This window comes from Lingula anatina, chromosome 1 (assembly GCF_051362555.1).
Source record: "Lingula anatina isolate TDL-2025a chromosome 1, LinAna3.0, whole genome shotgun sequence".
Classification (NCBI taxonomy): Eukaryota; Metazoa; Brachiopoda; class Lingulata; order Lingulida; family Lingulidae; genus Lingula; species Lingula anatina.
Genome location: NC_141767.1, coordinates 22,191,516 through 22,205,819, shown reverse-complemented (window position 1 = coordinate 22,205,819; position 14,304 = coordinate 22,191,516). Strand labels below are relative to the sequence as shown.

General features: G+C 35.3%; 2 protein-coding genes across 4 annotated transcripts; one reads left to right on the top strand and one right to left on the bottom strand.

Annotated features, from left to right (window-relative positions):
- The first annotated feature begins 1,141 nt into the window (after nucleotides 1-1,141).
- LOC106178758 (uncharacterized) lies at nucleotides 1,142-2,369 on the top strand. The gene is made up of 3 exons (XM_013562073.3): nucleotides 1,142-1,216; nucleotides 1,347-1,428; nucleotides 1,898-2,369. Exons 2-3 carry the CDS (start codon nucleotides 1,354-1,356, stop codon nucleotides 2,156-2,158), a joined length of 336 nt encoding a protein of 111 aa, XP_013417527.2. The 5' UTR covers nucleotides 1,142-1,216; nucleotides 1,347-1,353; the 3' UTR covers nucleotides 2,159-2,369.
- A 1,772-nt stretch (nucleotides 2,370-4,141) lies between these two features.
- Nucleotides 4,142-13,714, bottom strand: LOC106178771 (WD and tetratricopeptide repeats protein 1). 3 transcript variants are annotated; one of them, XM_013562099.3, is made up of 14 exons: nucleotides 13,458-13,714; nucleotides 11,604-11,687; nucleotides 10,398-10,444; nucleotides 10,015-10,126; nucleotides 9,316-9,503; nucleotides 8,827-9,054; nucleotides 8,417-8,508; nucleotides 7,903-8,109; nucleotides 7,465-7,612; nucleotides 6,947-7,129; nucleotides 6,343-6,575; nucleotides 5,953-6,124; nucleotides 5,411-5,603; nucleotides 4,142-5,183 (listed from the first exon to the last, which is right to left on the bottom strand). In XM_013562099.3, exons 1-14 carry the CDS (start codon nucleotides 13,515-13,517, stop codon nucleotides 4,998-5,000), a joined length of 2,133 nt encoding a protein of 710 aa, XP_013417553.1. In that variant the 5' UTR covers nucleotides 13,518-13,714; the 3' UTR covers nucleotides 4,142-4,997. The 3 variants fall into 3 exon arrangements, 2 of the variants coding, with proteins under 2 accessions (XP_013417553.1, XP_013417552.1); XM_013562098.3 differs by having other exon boundaries at nucleotides 5,953-6,127; nucleotides 13,458-13,713; XR_015331905.1 differs by having other exon boundaries at nucleotides 5,012-5,183; nucleotides 5,303-5,603; nucleotides 5,953-6,127.
- Nucleotides 13,715-14,304: the final 590 nt, after the last annotated feature.

Genomic DNA, 14,304 nt, shown 5'->3' with positions numbered 1-14,304 from the left:
AGAATTAACACTGCTACAAATATTTTCTTAGAATGTGACACAGTGTAATGGAGGAGGGGGGGGAATAAAGAATCATTAAAGACGCCCATTGGTAAATGTCAACGTTACTCACAATATGCTTTTTTAGAGTTCTTTAGAATAAGTGTGTTGGGTACAACAGGATAAGCTGTCATGGATTTCATGGATTTCAGGACAGAGTGCAGGGGTAGCCTTCATTTTCAGAATGAAAACGGTGCGCCATCCACCCCTTCCTCTACCGAAAAGAGAAAATGACCCTTGCTAGGACCCACCTACTGTAAGACAGAGCATATCTTGGATCCTAGGATCCACCGGTGGATGTTATATATAATTCAAAATTTACTAAACTGATTTTTTTTCATTAGGGCAAACCATATTGCGACTGAGACAAATAACCAGCTCGAAACAGAATGATGCATAGCATAGTAATATTCCCTGCCCACCCCGTTACCTACAGACCCCTAGTCTCCACCAGAGGTCAGTTGAGTGATGATGTGCAAAAATTCTCCCAGAAAATATATGTACACAGATAGTGAAAAGGCATAAAATACATTGTACATTTATATTTTTTTAATTTAATGAACAAAATTCTCTTTGTGGCCACGGTAGAGCGTAGACTATCCCCACCCCCCCTCCTTTTATTGCCTAGCCCCGGCTGTAGGTTACTCATTCTGGACACAATGAAATCAGATCATATTTTAAGGGTGATCATTTGCTCAAAACAGAAGAACCCAGTACTGTGTGAGGGGAGAAGGTTTTTGCAACCTCTGACCTTAAAGTCAAGGTGAAAAGTGGGCAGATGTAAAGTTAACATTGCATTTTATTTACGTACATTCGTAGGCGGAAAGAAAGTGTGAAGTTGTAAAATTAAGCGAGTCGGGATAAGATGTTCCAGAAAAATCTTAGCACTGAAGATGAAAGCGTTGTAGGAGAGTCTGTATTTTTTAAAATAAATGCTTTCCTCGTGAAAATACAAGCATTTCACGAGATCGTTTACATTATCTTATTCCACTGTCATTTCACTTCACTTTCATTCAAAATCCCGATATGTTAGATGAAAGGTCAAAGGTGTAATTACCATTATGCTGGTCCTTGTATATAATTGCACACTGCTAGGTAAACGTAGTCATATTTCAAAATACCTGAAGTTTGACAGACGGCGATAATCGTTGGCGGATTTGTAGACTAAAACTATCAGGTAAATTCTACTTATGAGTTTTTATACTGTGAATCAGGATTTTGAGCTGTTAAAATAATTTACCGTGAACTGAAGGACCGTTACCATTTTCTAATAGCGTTTTGAATGCCTTTGTTTTCTATCTATTCAGATTAACCATGAAGATATTCGTTGCCAGCACTTTCTTGGTGTTTGCGGTGTTCTGCGTGTTGGAAGGGCTTGCAAAGCAAGAGGTAGGTTACGATTGTCATGTAAGTGCACTCAATTGAAATAATCTATTTTTCAATTTTTAAATATAATAATAATTTCGTTGATCCCGTTTCTGTTGAAGGTTTCCAATTAGCGGACCTGCAATTGTGATAGTTCGTCTGTATAAACGCTACAATCATGTTTACAAAATATTAACCAATTAAATGATTCGCTAAAAGTTATATTTAAGTGGCACATGTCAGTAGATATGCTTATCTTTTAAAATTTGAAATGTACACCCTAATATATCAAAATATCCAAGAATCATACCTAAAGGTTCACATGAGCGTTTACCCTATTTAGATAAATCCTAATTTTTTCATTATTATTTTTACTATTTTACATTACAATGCTCTGGATCTAATTTCGTTTTAATGTGATCCCGACAGCAAAAACTTAGAGACGCACAACATATAGTTCACTTCACTTTCATCTTTTAACTTTTATGACTAGTGCAAGTGTGTTCCGGAGCAATGCTGCGAGGAGACCGCGGATGGATGCAGGAAGTGTCCACAGGGAGCAGTCAGCTGCGCCAAGACAAATACTAGGGACTGTCGCGACGTAGGCGCCATGGACACAGCAGAACTGGAAAAGCTGTTGGAATCACTTCTGGAAGAACGTGAAGGTGGTCGCTCGGCCCGAAGCGCAGAATCGGAAGACAAAGAAGACCTCATGAAGAAGATCCAAGAATTGGTTGAAGAGAGAAAGTATTAATAAAGGAATGTGTTAACTGATTGCGCTCGCCGAATCGCTGAAATTTTTGACTCTTCACACTGTGAGCTTCTCCCATCGACCATAGATGTATGACATGGGACTGGCACAAATATCGACTTTATCTTTAATCCTCGATTAGGTTTTTTTGTTTCTCTGTGCATGATTTTCAATTTAATTTCATTAAATGAAGTGAATTGAATTAAAAACGTGTTTTGTTTTTTCGGTGATAGAATTCCTAATAAGAATATATTGAATAGCGATGAACGAGAAACGGCACCGTAAAAAAGGGGGTTTAAAGAGAAAACACCTAGATTCAAAACATCTTCCTTACTACATCAATCTATTTAATTTAATTTTCTTAACCTTAACTTTTCCATATTTCTTATCTACAAAGAATCATCTTTAGCGACCTGTTCCAATTTAAGTTCATAGCTATATAATAATTCTAATTTGATTCTTTACAAAATCATGAATGATCTGAGATGTTAAAAACTTTAAAACATAAAAGAAACAGCACGCAAAAACTAATAAATAAATAAATTTAACAATTAATACTGAAAATAAAATTGGGAACTTTGGGCAGTAATTGGTAATTTTCCCACCCAAATGAGCGCCGCCGCACGAATTGTGAAAAATGTCAATAATCGATATTTTTATCGCAGAATTAAGACATTTGAAGAGAAAAACTTAACATTACTAAATATGACAATGAGATTTTCATGGGAAAATTGCCATTTACCCCAAGAAAATTATTTTTTTTTTGGCCAAAATAAACAGTTGTTATCCTTTGGTAATGGTTAATGTATCCATTTCTACATTCAAAGTTAGTTTTTTTTCTAAAAAGTTGTTTCTATGAGTTGTTTACAATATAGGCCTTTTTATTGTGAAATATAGATCTCATACGCAATGCATGCACTGGAACTGATCAATCTGATGAAACTTTGCCCGTTTTCTTATTCTTTCTCATTCCTTGAAACAGAGATAATTTTCGGTCAACTAGCTGTCAACCTGGCTGCGATGGTACGAATACACCCAAGCTACAAATGTCAATCAAAAGGTTGTTGATTCGATTTCACATCACATGAATTTCTTTTTAATTTACAATTTTATGCCAATAATTTTACTATCAGAATCGTGGGAGGATATAAATACACCCCTTGGCAAACCGTGTGACAAGGTGACAGATGTTGGAACCGCGTTGTACAAACATATACCAAGTAAAATCTGCATGCTACTGGTACTCTACGTACACGTTACATCTGGAATGAGGTGAATCATGTCACAGGATTCTCCCATTTATGAGACACTTTAACGTCCAGTCAAATAACCCGGTACATGTAAATATTGGTAGATTCTCCCCCCCCCCCCCCAACCCCAACCCCAGCCCTGCAATGCAGTAACAGCCCAACTTCATGTCCCAGAAAACCATTTGTCTTACATAAAGCTACAACACATCACTACAAAGGTGTTGTTACTTGTTTCAAAGACAGGCGTCTTATACTCTCATAAACTGAGAGTTAATATAAATAGTCAGGAACCAAACTTCAAATACTGTTTTTAGGAAAATGAAAATAAATTACAGGTCCACAGGCAGCAATTTTAAAGGGGGTTCTTTTCTTGAAAAAGTGGAACCTTTCACTATGAAATCTTTGTGTACCTAGATCAAAATTTACCCAGACCTTTTCCCAGCAAAAAAAAAGGGGGGGGGGGGGGGGGGGGGTCTCATTCAAACCCTCCCGTGGCTACAGCACTTTCTTTCTTTGTTGTAAGTGCAAGCTAAATAAATCTCCTTTAGTGTCAAAAATATTCATGGTGATATTATTCAATTTGTCGAAAGAATGAAAATTGTGTCTGGACATTTTTGTATAAATAAATTATCAACCTGTCCATCCTACAAAATACTGATGAAGACACTAAGCAGCAAGCCTTACCAGTTTCTTATAAGAATTATTCTGAAATGAATGATTCAGAAAAAAACAACTTATGCCAATAATCTTTTTATTATTATTTTGGCAAGTGTTATGTTTAAGCAATTCACTGTTTCTTTCTGCATAATATCAGTAAACAGTAAATCATAAAAGGCATAACCATATATTGAAATTCCACATTTGGTATATAAATATAATTATACAACAACACTATATTTGTATGTGCTGAGGCTGATATGGTAAAATGTTCTGCCTTTCTCAATATAAGACTTTACAGTATGCCTAAGCAAGCTATCATCATAATCATAGCACACATTAGAATATGCAGGTCACAGCTTACTCCACTATCACAAATGAGGAGAAAAAATATGACATTCAATTTCATATGGCAATTAAAATTCTTCATATACAACAGAAATCCACTTTAGAATACAAAACCAATGGTTTTACATGCAAATCCTGTTAATCAATTTTTTTTATTTTGGGTCTTTGAATTTGCATGAAATGCAAAAAGTATAAAAAAAATAAGGTTAAGAGAATAACATCCCAGATGGTTTGCAATCAATATCAGACAGGCAGAAAATGTAAGAAACCAAAGCACGATTAATCTTTTGAAATAATTAAAAAAAAAAAAAAAAAAAAAAAGAGAGAGAGAAAATGGACATGCTGACAATTCTAAAAACATCATTAAGGGGACTCATAAATAAGAGCCTGACTGGTGAAGGTGCGTGCAGTATTGACCTCACTCTGCAAACAAACAACTGATGTTCTGGGCATTTTCTGTCTGGGAATTTTGTGGTAGTAATTGCGGTAAAGGTTGCCCCTCTCTTTTCAAGCTGCCTCAGCCACTCCAGATAGCTAGCACGATGGTTATCAACACACACACACTGGTATCTAGCTTTGAACAGGCTTCAGCTTGGCCTGCACTGGACAGCTGCACCTTCCCTGCTCCCCTCTTCTTCTTCATCCAGCACATTGGTGATCCTGTAACCCATGTTCATCAACATCACCTCCAGTGGGTCTGTGTTCATTCTGCGCTGATTGGCACTGGCCGCTTCCTCAGAATTTACCACCTCTCTGTCATCCTTGCCTCTATCCTATGGAAAAAAAAAAGAAAAACAACATTTACCATTTTATCAGGCTCATGTCAATTTTTTTCATAAAGTTAAAAGATTCTACAACAAATGATAACAAATCTTATCAACAGTTTCCCTACCTCTGGCCTTGGACTCCATAGCCTAACAACAGGATCTATTCCACTGGTGGCTAGCTAGTTAAAGATTCTACAGTGAATGATAACAAATGTTATAAACAGCTTCCCTACCTCTGGCCTTGGACTCCATAGCCTAACAACAGGATCTATTCCACTGGTGGCTAGCATACAAAAACTGGGGTGGGGCTGAAGGCAGTTCACAATGGAGTCATCTCCTCTCAGTACTCGTACCATGTTTGTGGTTATTTTGTCCCACACAAAGAAAGAACCATCATCAGACCCTGCCACAATGTACTGGCCATTGCTGAAAAGAGTTGGTGCAGAAATGGAAAAGGTAACTTATGACAGTGGATTTTGTTTTATGATTTCTACTGAAATTTACCTTTAAATATCAAAGAACCTGTGCATATTTTATTAAAGAGAATTTAATCTTACCATATAATGCAGTCCATAAAACTATAATGATAATGTTACACTGATCCCAACAAAAAGGTGCAAAGGAACTTTTCCATGGCATAAATTATATATATATATATATATATATATATATATATATATATATATATATATATATATATATATATATATATATATATATATATATATATATATATATATATATATATATATCCATTTGCTCAATTATTACATACCACCCAAAATAATTAGCTTCCTTTATGTCTGTGGTAGTATTACAGTGCCCACAGAATCTCTGTGTGTAGTCATAAGCCTCCTCCCTCCAATATTTTTCCAGTTCACTAAGATCTGTAGATCTTCTGCGCCTTGATGGGGAGGACTCTGGCTTATTACTTGCACTGGCACCATCTTCTGTGCAAGAGAAGAAGATGATAAAAAGCTGATACAATGCTTTAGAAATCTCCTTAAAAGGTGTCATTTCAATTATTACAAAAATCACATAAAAATTCATTTATCTTTATTAAACTTGATATTCACAGAGAGTCATTTACATCGATATCTTAAGATTTCAAAGTTAAATCTTTACAATGACCTCTTATTAGTAATTATATTTTTAAGCCCATTACCCTCTGTTTTAGAAAATATTGCAGCTTTGATATCTCTGTCTAGAGCTTCACAGGCATGACTGCTGGCATGGTCAGGGAACCGACTTTTGAAGTAGGTAAGACAGTCAAAGGCCTCCTTGGTCCAGGTGAGCTCATACAGACACCTGGCCAGCCTGAAGTGGGCCTTCAGATGATTGGTATCCAGGTGTATGGCAGTGTGGCAGTCACGTAATGCTGCATAGAGGTCACCATCCCTGAAACAACACAGTCTTTATGACTACACAGAATGCAATTATAAAGAATAATTGTCCAACATTCCTCTTAATCATTAAAGGACTACATTTCCATGTCTTGTACACCGTTTTTCACATAACAACATAGACGATTGTCCTATTAATAATTGGCTTTATGACAGAATTTGACTGTTTTTTTATCTAGAATCATGGTCTGTCAAATATCTAAAAAAATTTTATTCTTGAAAAAAAATTGTTTTTAAGTACTTTTAAGTCTACCAAACATTTTAAATGGATTTTAGACTTTGAATAAACATATTATCTTAATATAAAAAAATCATAACATAACAATATGCTAAAACTTATTAGGTTTATCTCGATGCACAGCTTACCATCCCCTCTTCATAAATGCTGCCGCTCGGTTACCATACAGTACAGCTGCCTCTGGAGCTATGATCAGAGCTCTGTTATATAACCTCACCGCCTCTGTGTACTCCTGCTTCTCAAAGGCAATATTGGCTTTCTGTCGGATGAGATCCACTGAGGGTGAGAGGGGCTTACCCTCATACTTGTGTCTGGAAATAAGTGTCAGTGTTAATCTTTGAGAACAGGCTGTTCAGTGTATATGTCTGACAAGTTTTCAGTTGGTCATTTACTCATTTCAATTATGCATTTGGGTTATTCAGAAGGCAGCTCCTCTGTTACAACTATAAGGATAAAAATTTCAACCATAAAATTAAGACCTTGACGAGATATTAAGATATCTTATTCAATTCTAATTCAAAACAATGAAATGGCATCAATTTAAAAATACATGCTGGCAGAGTGGTCTAGAATATATGCTTTTTACTTAATAAATAATGGAAAAAACTGAATGAAAATGAAAACAATCACACATAAAAATGCATACTTCCTGATGCTCTTATATTCCCCAGTTTGTGGCTTGGAAGCTATGTGTTTGCTCATTCCATTGGTTTTCACTCCATTGGTTGTACCATTGAGGCTGTAGCCATTGGTAGAGGTGGTGGCGGGAGAGCTGGACGAACAACTGGCTGCTTCTATAATTATGATGATGTACTTAAAATGTTATGATACACTTTATTTTTCATTGCAATTTCAAGTTGGGTAATTTACTTTTATTAAAAGGAAAGGGGAATGTACTGGAATGAACATACTGAACTAAATGGCTAAAAAATATCATGATCTGTACAAAACCAAAGAATGTTTTTCTTTTCCAAAAAATAACAATATTGTACATTAAAGAAACCACTGTACATGGTAAAACAGCCAAAACAAAATGAATCCAAAGAAATAAATGTCTCTTACTGTTACCCTAACACCCACTAACCTTTCACTACACCATTACTGCCCAGGAGATCCTGGAAGGGCAACTCCAGCCTTTGTGGCTTCCTTGGTTTATTGATATCAAACAAGTAGATCTGTTCTCCTCCCAGGTTCACCAGCAGCTCCGTGCCATCAGGACCAAATGTGACATACGTGGAGGCCAAGGTACGATACCTCTTCTTGAAATCCTTTAATTTCTGAGGTAAGTGACCTGTAATAAATCATCATTAGCATGTTTTGAAAGGACCTTATTTATTCAGATATAATCTGAGCTTGTAAACAAATATTCATTTTTCATGAGGTCCAATAATGATTCACAAAAACATTTTTTACTACATATTAATAAAGATAATACTTGTGATATACATGTACAAGTCAGCCACATGCTAAATTCGCTAACTTCAATGTCAGCTGAGGGTATTAAAGCTACTTAAAGGTTGATCTTACTTCCAGTTATAGCCAAAAAGTACAATTAAACAATGCATTCAAAGCAATAAGATTTCAAATTCAAGTTATACCTCCAACAAAATATGTAGCACTTTTTCTAGGCATGTCAAACTCTTCTTCAGATGAAAGTGTGTAGATAAGATTCTGGCGATCCCAAGGAGATCTGAAATTTTAAGTGAGAAGGCATACTAATTGACAGCTAAACTTAAATGTTTCAAAATTAACAAAAACCATAAACTCTCTCTTTTTTGGTATAAACTTAATAAAAACACATTTTATGATACAAAAGAGGGGTAAAGCCCTTTGGAAAGGTAACAAACTTTTTATCACAAGAGGATGAAAAAAGCAGATTCATCACAAAAAATAACCCAGCACAAAAATAAATTTGACAATTTGGTGTCTAAGTTTTATAATTCAATATCTTTCTCCCATTGTCTTCACTACATATGTTACATCATTTTTCATCCCATATCTTTCTCACCTAGGGGTATTTTCATTGGGGAACCGTATACTTTTACATGACAGCATTCGTCTGTCATACAGTCTAGCATAGGGGTCATTAGCACCCACAGCCAACAGTTCAGGTCGGTATGGATTGATCGAGATACATTTGGCCTCTGCATTAGGACCCATGTGAGCATTCAGGTTGATGAGGACATTATGTGGACTAGGACCATATGCACTCTCTGGTTCTCTTAAGTCAAACTGCCTGCAAGTCAAGTGAAATACACAAGGAGTGAGTAGGCTGTACAAATCATTTTAAATTAATAAGCCAAAACACATTATATATCTGTTGTTTACATTCTTTCCAAATCTAAATTGTAACATTCTAGCTACACAAAAGAAACTGTAAAAGCTGTGCTCATGTCCATTTAAAAAATAAATTTAGTGCCAAAAAATAAATTCTCTCTCTGAAAATCAGTTCTACAACTAATGACCTCATTATAATGAAAATCTGTTTATGGCCTACATGATAGTCCCATCTTCAGCCGCACTCCAGAACATAAAGGGTACATTAGGTGCCACTGCCACACGCTTCACTCTCCCAGCATGGCAACTGAATACGTGTGTGATCTCCTTACTGGCTACATCATGGACACGGATCTTACAGTCTGCAGCACCAGTCACTATGGTGCCATCATTGGAACTTGGTAAAAACTGAAATGAATTAAAGGACAATCAAGTCAAAAAGAAGAAAAATAAAATTCTAGTAATATAATCTGGTTTTTGTAGACAATTTTTTGTGTTGAGATGGTCCTGCACTGCATTTTTATTTAGAGGGAGGAGAGGGGTGAGTTGTCTTGCATCCTTTCTCATTCCTAAGATCTGTTTGATTTTGTACATAAAGCACTTGCTGACTAGCCAACACTAGTCATTTCTGCTCTGGTAAGTGATTTGAAAGACTAACTTTCCAAATATGACGTATTCTTTCTTTCAAAATCAATTACATCTGTGTTAAAAGTTGGGTTGGGATTCAAGAAAATAAGAAGAATGCAATATGCTATATCAGTTGCTGGTTTTCCTTTACAGGTTCAATCTGTGGTGTCAGTTGTAATATAGCAATAATGGAGATCAATTACAGAGATTGCCTTCCTTCATATTATTTTGCTTATAGCAATATTGTTATACATATTTTTTCATTTAAAAAGTCTTTCAGAAACACAATTACCTTCACAGTGAAGATATTTCCCTGGTGTCTTGTTTGAATGGTTGTTAACTTTCTGTGTCTCAAAGGATCCCACAGTATTACTTGACAGTCATCAGAACCACTGGCTAATATACTGCAAACATATATGGAACACAAGTCATGCCATTGCCTTTTCTTTCCTTGTATTTGTACCCAATGAAAGCTAACCCTTTCTGCTCTTTATTCCGAATCATATAACCATGATCATAAATTAAGGTAAAAGCCTAAGGCTAAAAAACTGAACAAAATGAAACATACAGTTACACTTAAAATACCACTTATAATTGCTTCTTCAAGATAATATAATAATAAAATAACTAATTATCAATTATGCTAGTGTACTTATTGAGACAGGATTAACCCACCTTCCATTATGGTTCCACTCTAAACAGTTGACACAGCCAGCATGGCCCTGAATAAGAAGAAAACAAATAATTAACTTATATCATGTTCACAGCAGTCTTAGACAGATTTACATATGATCAACTTACAAACAAAATGATTTTCCTCCAGTTAAATAGCAGACTTATCAGCTTGTGTAACAATAAACAATATTTTCTTTCATTGTGAATGTATATTGGTGTCATTTAACTTATTATGTGTAATTTCTGTTTTTTATCATATTCATTTTTAGAAAAATAGCATTATATATTTCCTTTTGTTTTTTCAAATTCTTGAGTATGGAAATGTCATTTTAAATCATATGTAAGCCTTTAAAACATGTCATATCAACAAGATAAAACATGTATGCTTTCTAGATATCATCAGGACACTCAAATGAAAGGAATATAGTTTACTAGTATATATAATGCAGTCAAATCAATGTAAAGGTCTCCAGTACAATCTCAAGTGGCACTGAATTCTGTACAGCTCAAAGACACCTCTTAACAATACATATCACTACCACTATAATCATGTCTTGATTTAAATCCCATTTCAAAAACAACTACAACAAATATATTGATTTGTGATTAAACTGTAGATTAGCACAGCTTATATCTAAGTACATTTTCCATTTCAAGCTGACAGCTACAGTTTTGTGGATCTGCAGTCCACGATTATCATTGCATTTTGTTTAGCAAACAGGATTAGGCACCAAAATTACTGGTTTTCATCAATCAATTTATCTAACTTGACCTTCTGCCATTTTTTAAATCAAGCAGTTTTGATTGATTTCAAATCTACACTTTTAGTCTTTTTACCTGGTTATCAACTCCCATATGTAACATATGGTCAGCATTGGGAATTAACGGGGTTTTACAAGTAATCTAATGAAAAGCAGGTTTATGGAGAAATCAGGTTAAATACATTATGTGAAATTGGCCCTTTGCATTAAAAATATTTACCCAATGTTTACACATTCAACACTTCCAAGTTATTTTGAAGATGAAGTTTTTTTTTTAATTCAAATAATTTCCACATATTTTATGCTTTTTCTTTTCTTTTTTTACCTTCTTTCACTTTGTGCTTGAGTGTGTCAGAGCTAAATCTTAACATGACACATAAAAACATACACAGGAACTAAATATAAGAAGGACTATTTTCATGTGCTTCATAAAATTACTTCTCACCTCTAATTCTGTCTCTAATCCTATCCTAGATACAAGATCAGGTGTGACGTACTGAGCCCTCTGGAAACCTACACAGCAGCGGTCCTGAAAACCAAAAATAGGAAGGATGGTTAAAATTCCAGCAGGATATATTTAATAAATTAAATAGTGGGTGGAGGTGGAAATAGAGTTGTTAAATCAATATTCACAACAGATAACATTAAAATGGTTATCAACATTTTTATACAATGTGACAATAACTGAAACATCTAAAAAATGGTTGGAAGTATTTGTCTCAGTCAGTTGTGGTAGTAGTAAATCATTCAGCTAATTGACAAATGGACACAGTACTTAAGTTTTATTATCAAGACTGATCTGTGTTAGGTGCCAGCTTAAACTGTGTCCAAGAGCTGATATATATATAAACTTGTGCTGATGAATAACACTCTGAATTCACCCATTTGTAAACATAACATTTCTTTTAACCTTTGAAAAAAAGCAGACTTCCTTCACTGTTTTTCTTCATTTTTTTTCTACCAAGGATATATGCTAAATACTTTATAAGACTAACCTCCATTGATGAAAAAAAGACAATTTAAATTTTATTTAAATTAAATTTCTATTGCTTTATTTAAATTAAATTTCTATTGCTTTTTTATTATTTAAACAATCCTTACTCATGGCTATGTCAATAAGAAAACTGGTTGGCTTTACAGGATTTAAAGATCTGAGAGCTCCCGCATCACACTGGATGTGCAAGCTAGCTAGCTAGTCGTCATATTACAGGTTTTTAAGCCATTTGCTTTCATGACTTAGCACAACAGTGCATATCAGAAATTGGAAATACAAGTGCTAATACATGAATTTCCGTGTTAGAGACCTTGCTGCCAATGCGTGTAACTCTAATTAAAAGTAATTAATGATTTCACTTAAAGTCATTTACAACTTTTTATATCCTGCCCAATATTAAAATTTTATAACAATAGTCCAATAACATGTGTATATAGGTAGGCTGACTGACAACAGGTGGGGTAGTAAAGAGGTGGAAAGATTTGACAGCATGCTGATACCAAGAATATTCTTTGTGTTTGGGCATGTCTGTAAGCAACACTTAAGTAAAGATACAGGGTTCAAATCATGAATCATCAGAATATGTATCAGGGGCGGATCCAAAGATATTTTCTGACAGTCTTCTAAATTATCTTTGTTGATCCATCCTGTATTTTTGACCGTCTTCCGACAGAAAAAAATAGATACCCGTCAATGTAAACTTGAAAATCTGACCATCTTCCGGAAGACCCAGAAGACGGCCTAAATCCGCCCCTGTGTATTATATAAAGTCTGTACTACATGGCTGAATATACATAATGATTGTGTTACATAAATATCATATAATGCTAACCTACTTGAATATATAAAATGAACAGTTGAATTTTATTGTGATGTGCACATTTAGATGTTATCCCTGTAACTCTAATAAAAAGTAATTAATGATTTAATTTACAGCAATGAACAACTTTGTTGGTGCTGCCAATTAAAATCTAATTTGTACGACAAAAGTCCATTGACCTATGTATATAAAAGGATTGACTGTATGCTGTCAGGAGGGAGTTGAGGTGGAGATACCAAGATCATGCAGATACCAAATGTACAACTATAAACCCATGTCTGGCAATTCTGTGTGCTTGGTATTTCTATGAGCGACACGTACGAGCAAGGTTGAATCGTGGAATCATAAGATTAATTGAAAAACGTTTAGTCCCATTTCGATGCCAATCTTTATTTATGCTTCCCTAAATTTCCAACAGCTAAGAGCAAACTTTACTTATAGTGTTCACTTAACGGAGACGGATGTCGAACATTATTTATTCTCACCTGTGTCTCTCGTTGATATAATCTCTTAACGAGATTGTTGTACAATGTGGGTCTGTCCATTTTTCTACGAAGGCTGGCTTTTCCTGGTTATTTCCCCCACTCAGTATATGTCTGAGATTCCAGGTCTTTGACTACATGAGACTACAGCTGTACACTGGGGTAGAACAAATGGAAATCCCTGGAGAACTGCGACATCACATATCGCAGCTGATCCCGATACAAACCGGATGTTTGGTGATAACCGGAAGTACCATGAAATAAGTGTGTCGTGAACCATCCAAGTCGTTGTTCTTCCTTACTCTTCTACAATATTTGTCGCTATTAATAATTTCAAGGTATCAAAACATTTTATAATCATAAAATGATGTGAAAAAAGACACATATCCAGGGCATCTGAAGGGGGAGCCTTGTCGTTAAAACACGTACCTACCTACGACAAAACAAGCACACGCGCTTTGCTTGGCAAAGGCCCTACCCACGGTCATCGTGTGCGTATCCAATACAATACCGAATTGGTTTAGTCATGAACAATGCACATTTTATCAGAAAATTTGATTCACATTTTTCTGTTAATATTATAAAGCAAAATACATACCTTTGCTTCTGTCAACAACCCGTAAGACTTCCAGGCAGGACTTTAACTTTAAAAATAAACGAATCCGGGGAGCTACATGTAACGGGTAGCTAACAGTAGGCACGCCAACGTCGGGCCAACGGCTCTACTCACGTCCGCTGGCTTCAGGGCGGCTTGTCATTTGGCCTGACGCAAGAGGAGGCCAAGGGGATAGAACATATTATTTTGCTAATATGTACCCATTGTGTGAATGGATTGACCATATTTACCCCG

Coding starts and splice junctions, on each gene's coding strand:
- LOC106178758 (XM_013562073.3), top strand. CDS start 1,354: ATGAAGATATTCGTTGCCAGCACTTTCTTGGTGTTTGCGGTGTTCTGC. Junction 1,429..1,897: donor AAGGGCTTGCAAAGCAAGAG/GTAGGTTACGAT, acceptor TTTTATGACTAG/TGCAAGTGTGTTCCGGAGCA.
- LOC106178771 (XM_013562098.3), bottom strand. CDS start 13,517: ATGGACAGACCCACATTGTACAACAATCTCGTTAAGAGATTATATCAA. Junction 10,445..11,603: donor GATTAGAGACAGAATTAGAG/GTGAGAAGTAAT, acceptor CTTCTTATTCAG/GGCCATGCTGGCTGTGTCAA. Junction 9,504..10,014: donor GAAATATCTTCACTGTGAAG/GTAATTGTGTTT, acceptor AATTCATTTCAG/TTTTTACCAAGTTCCAATGA.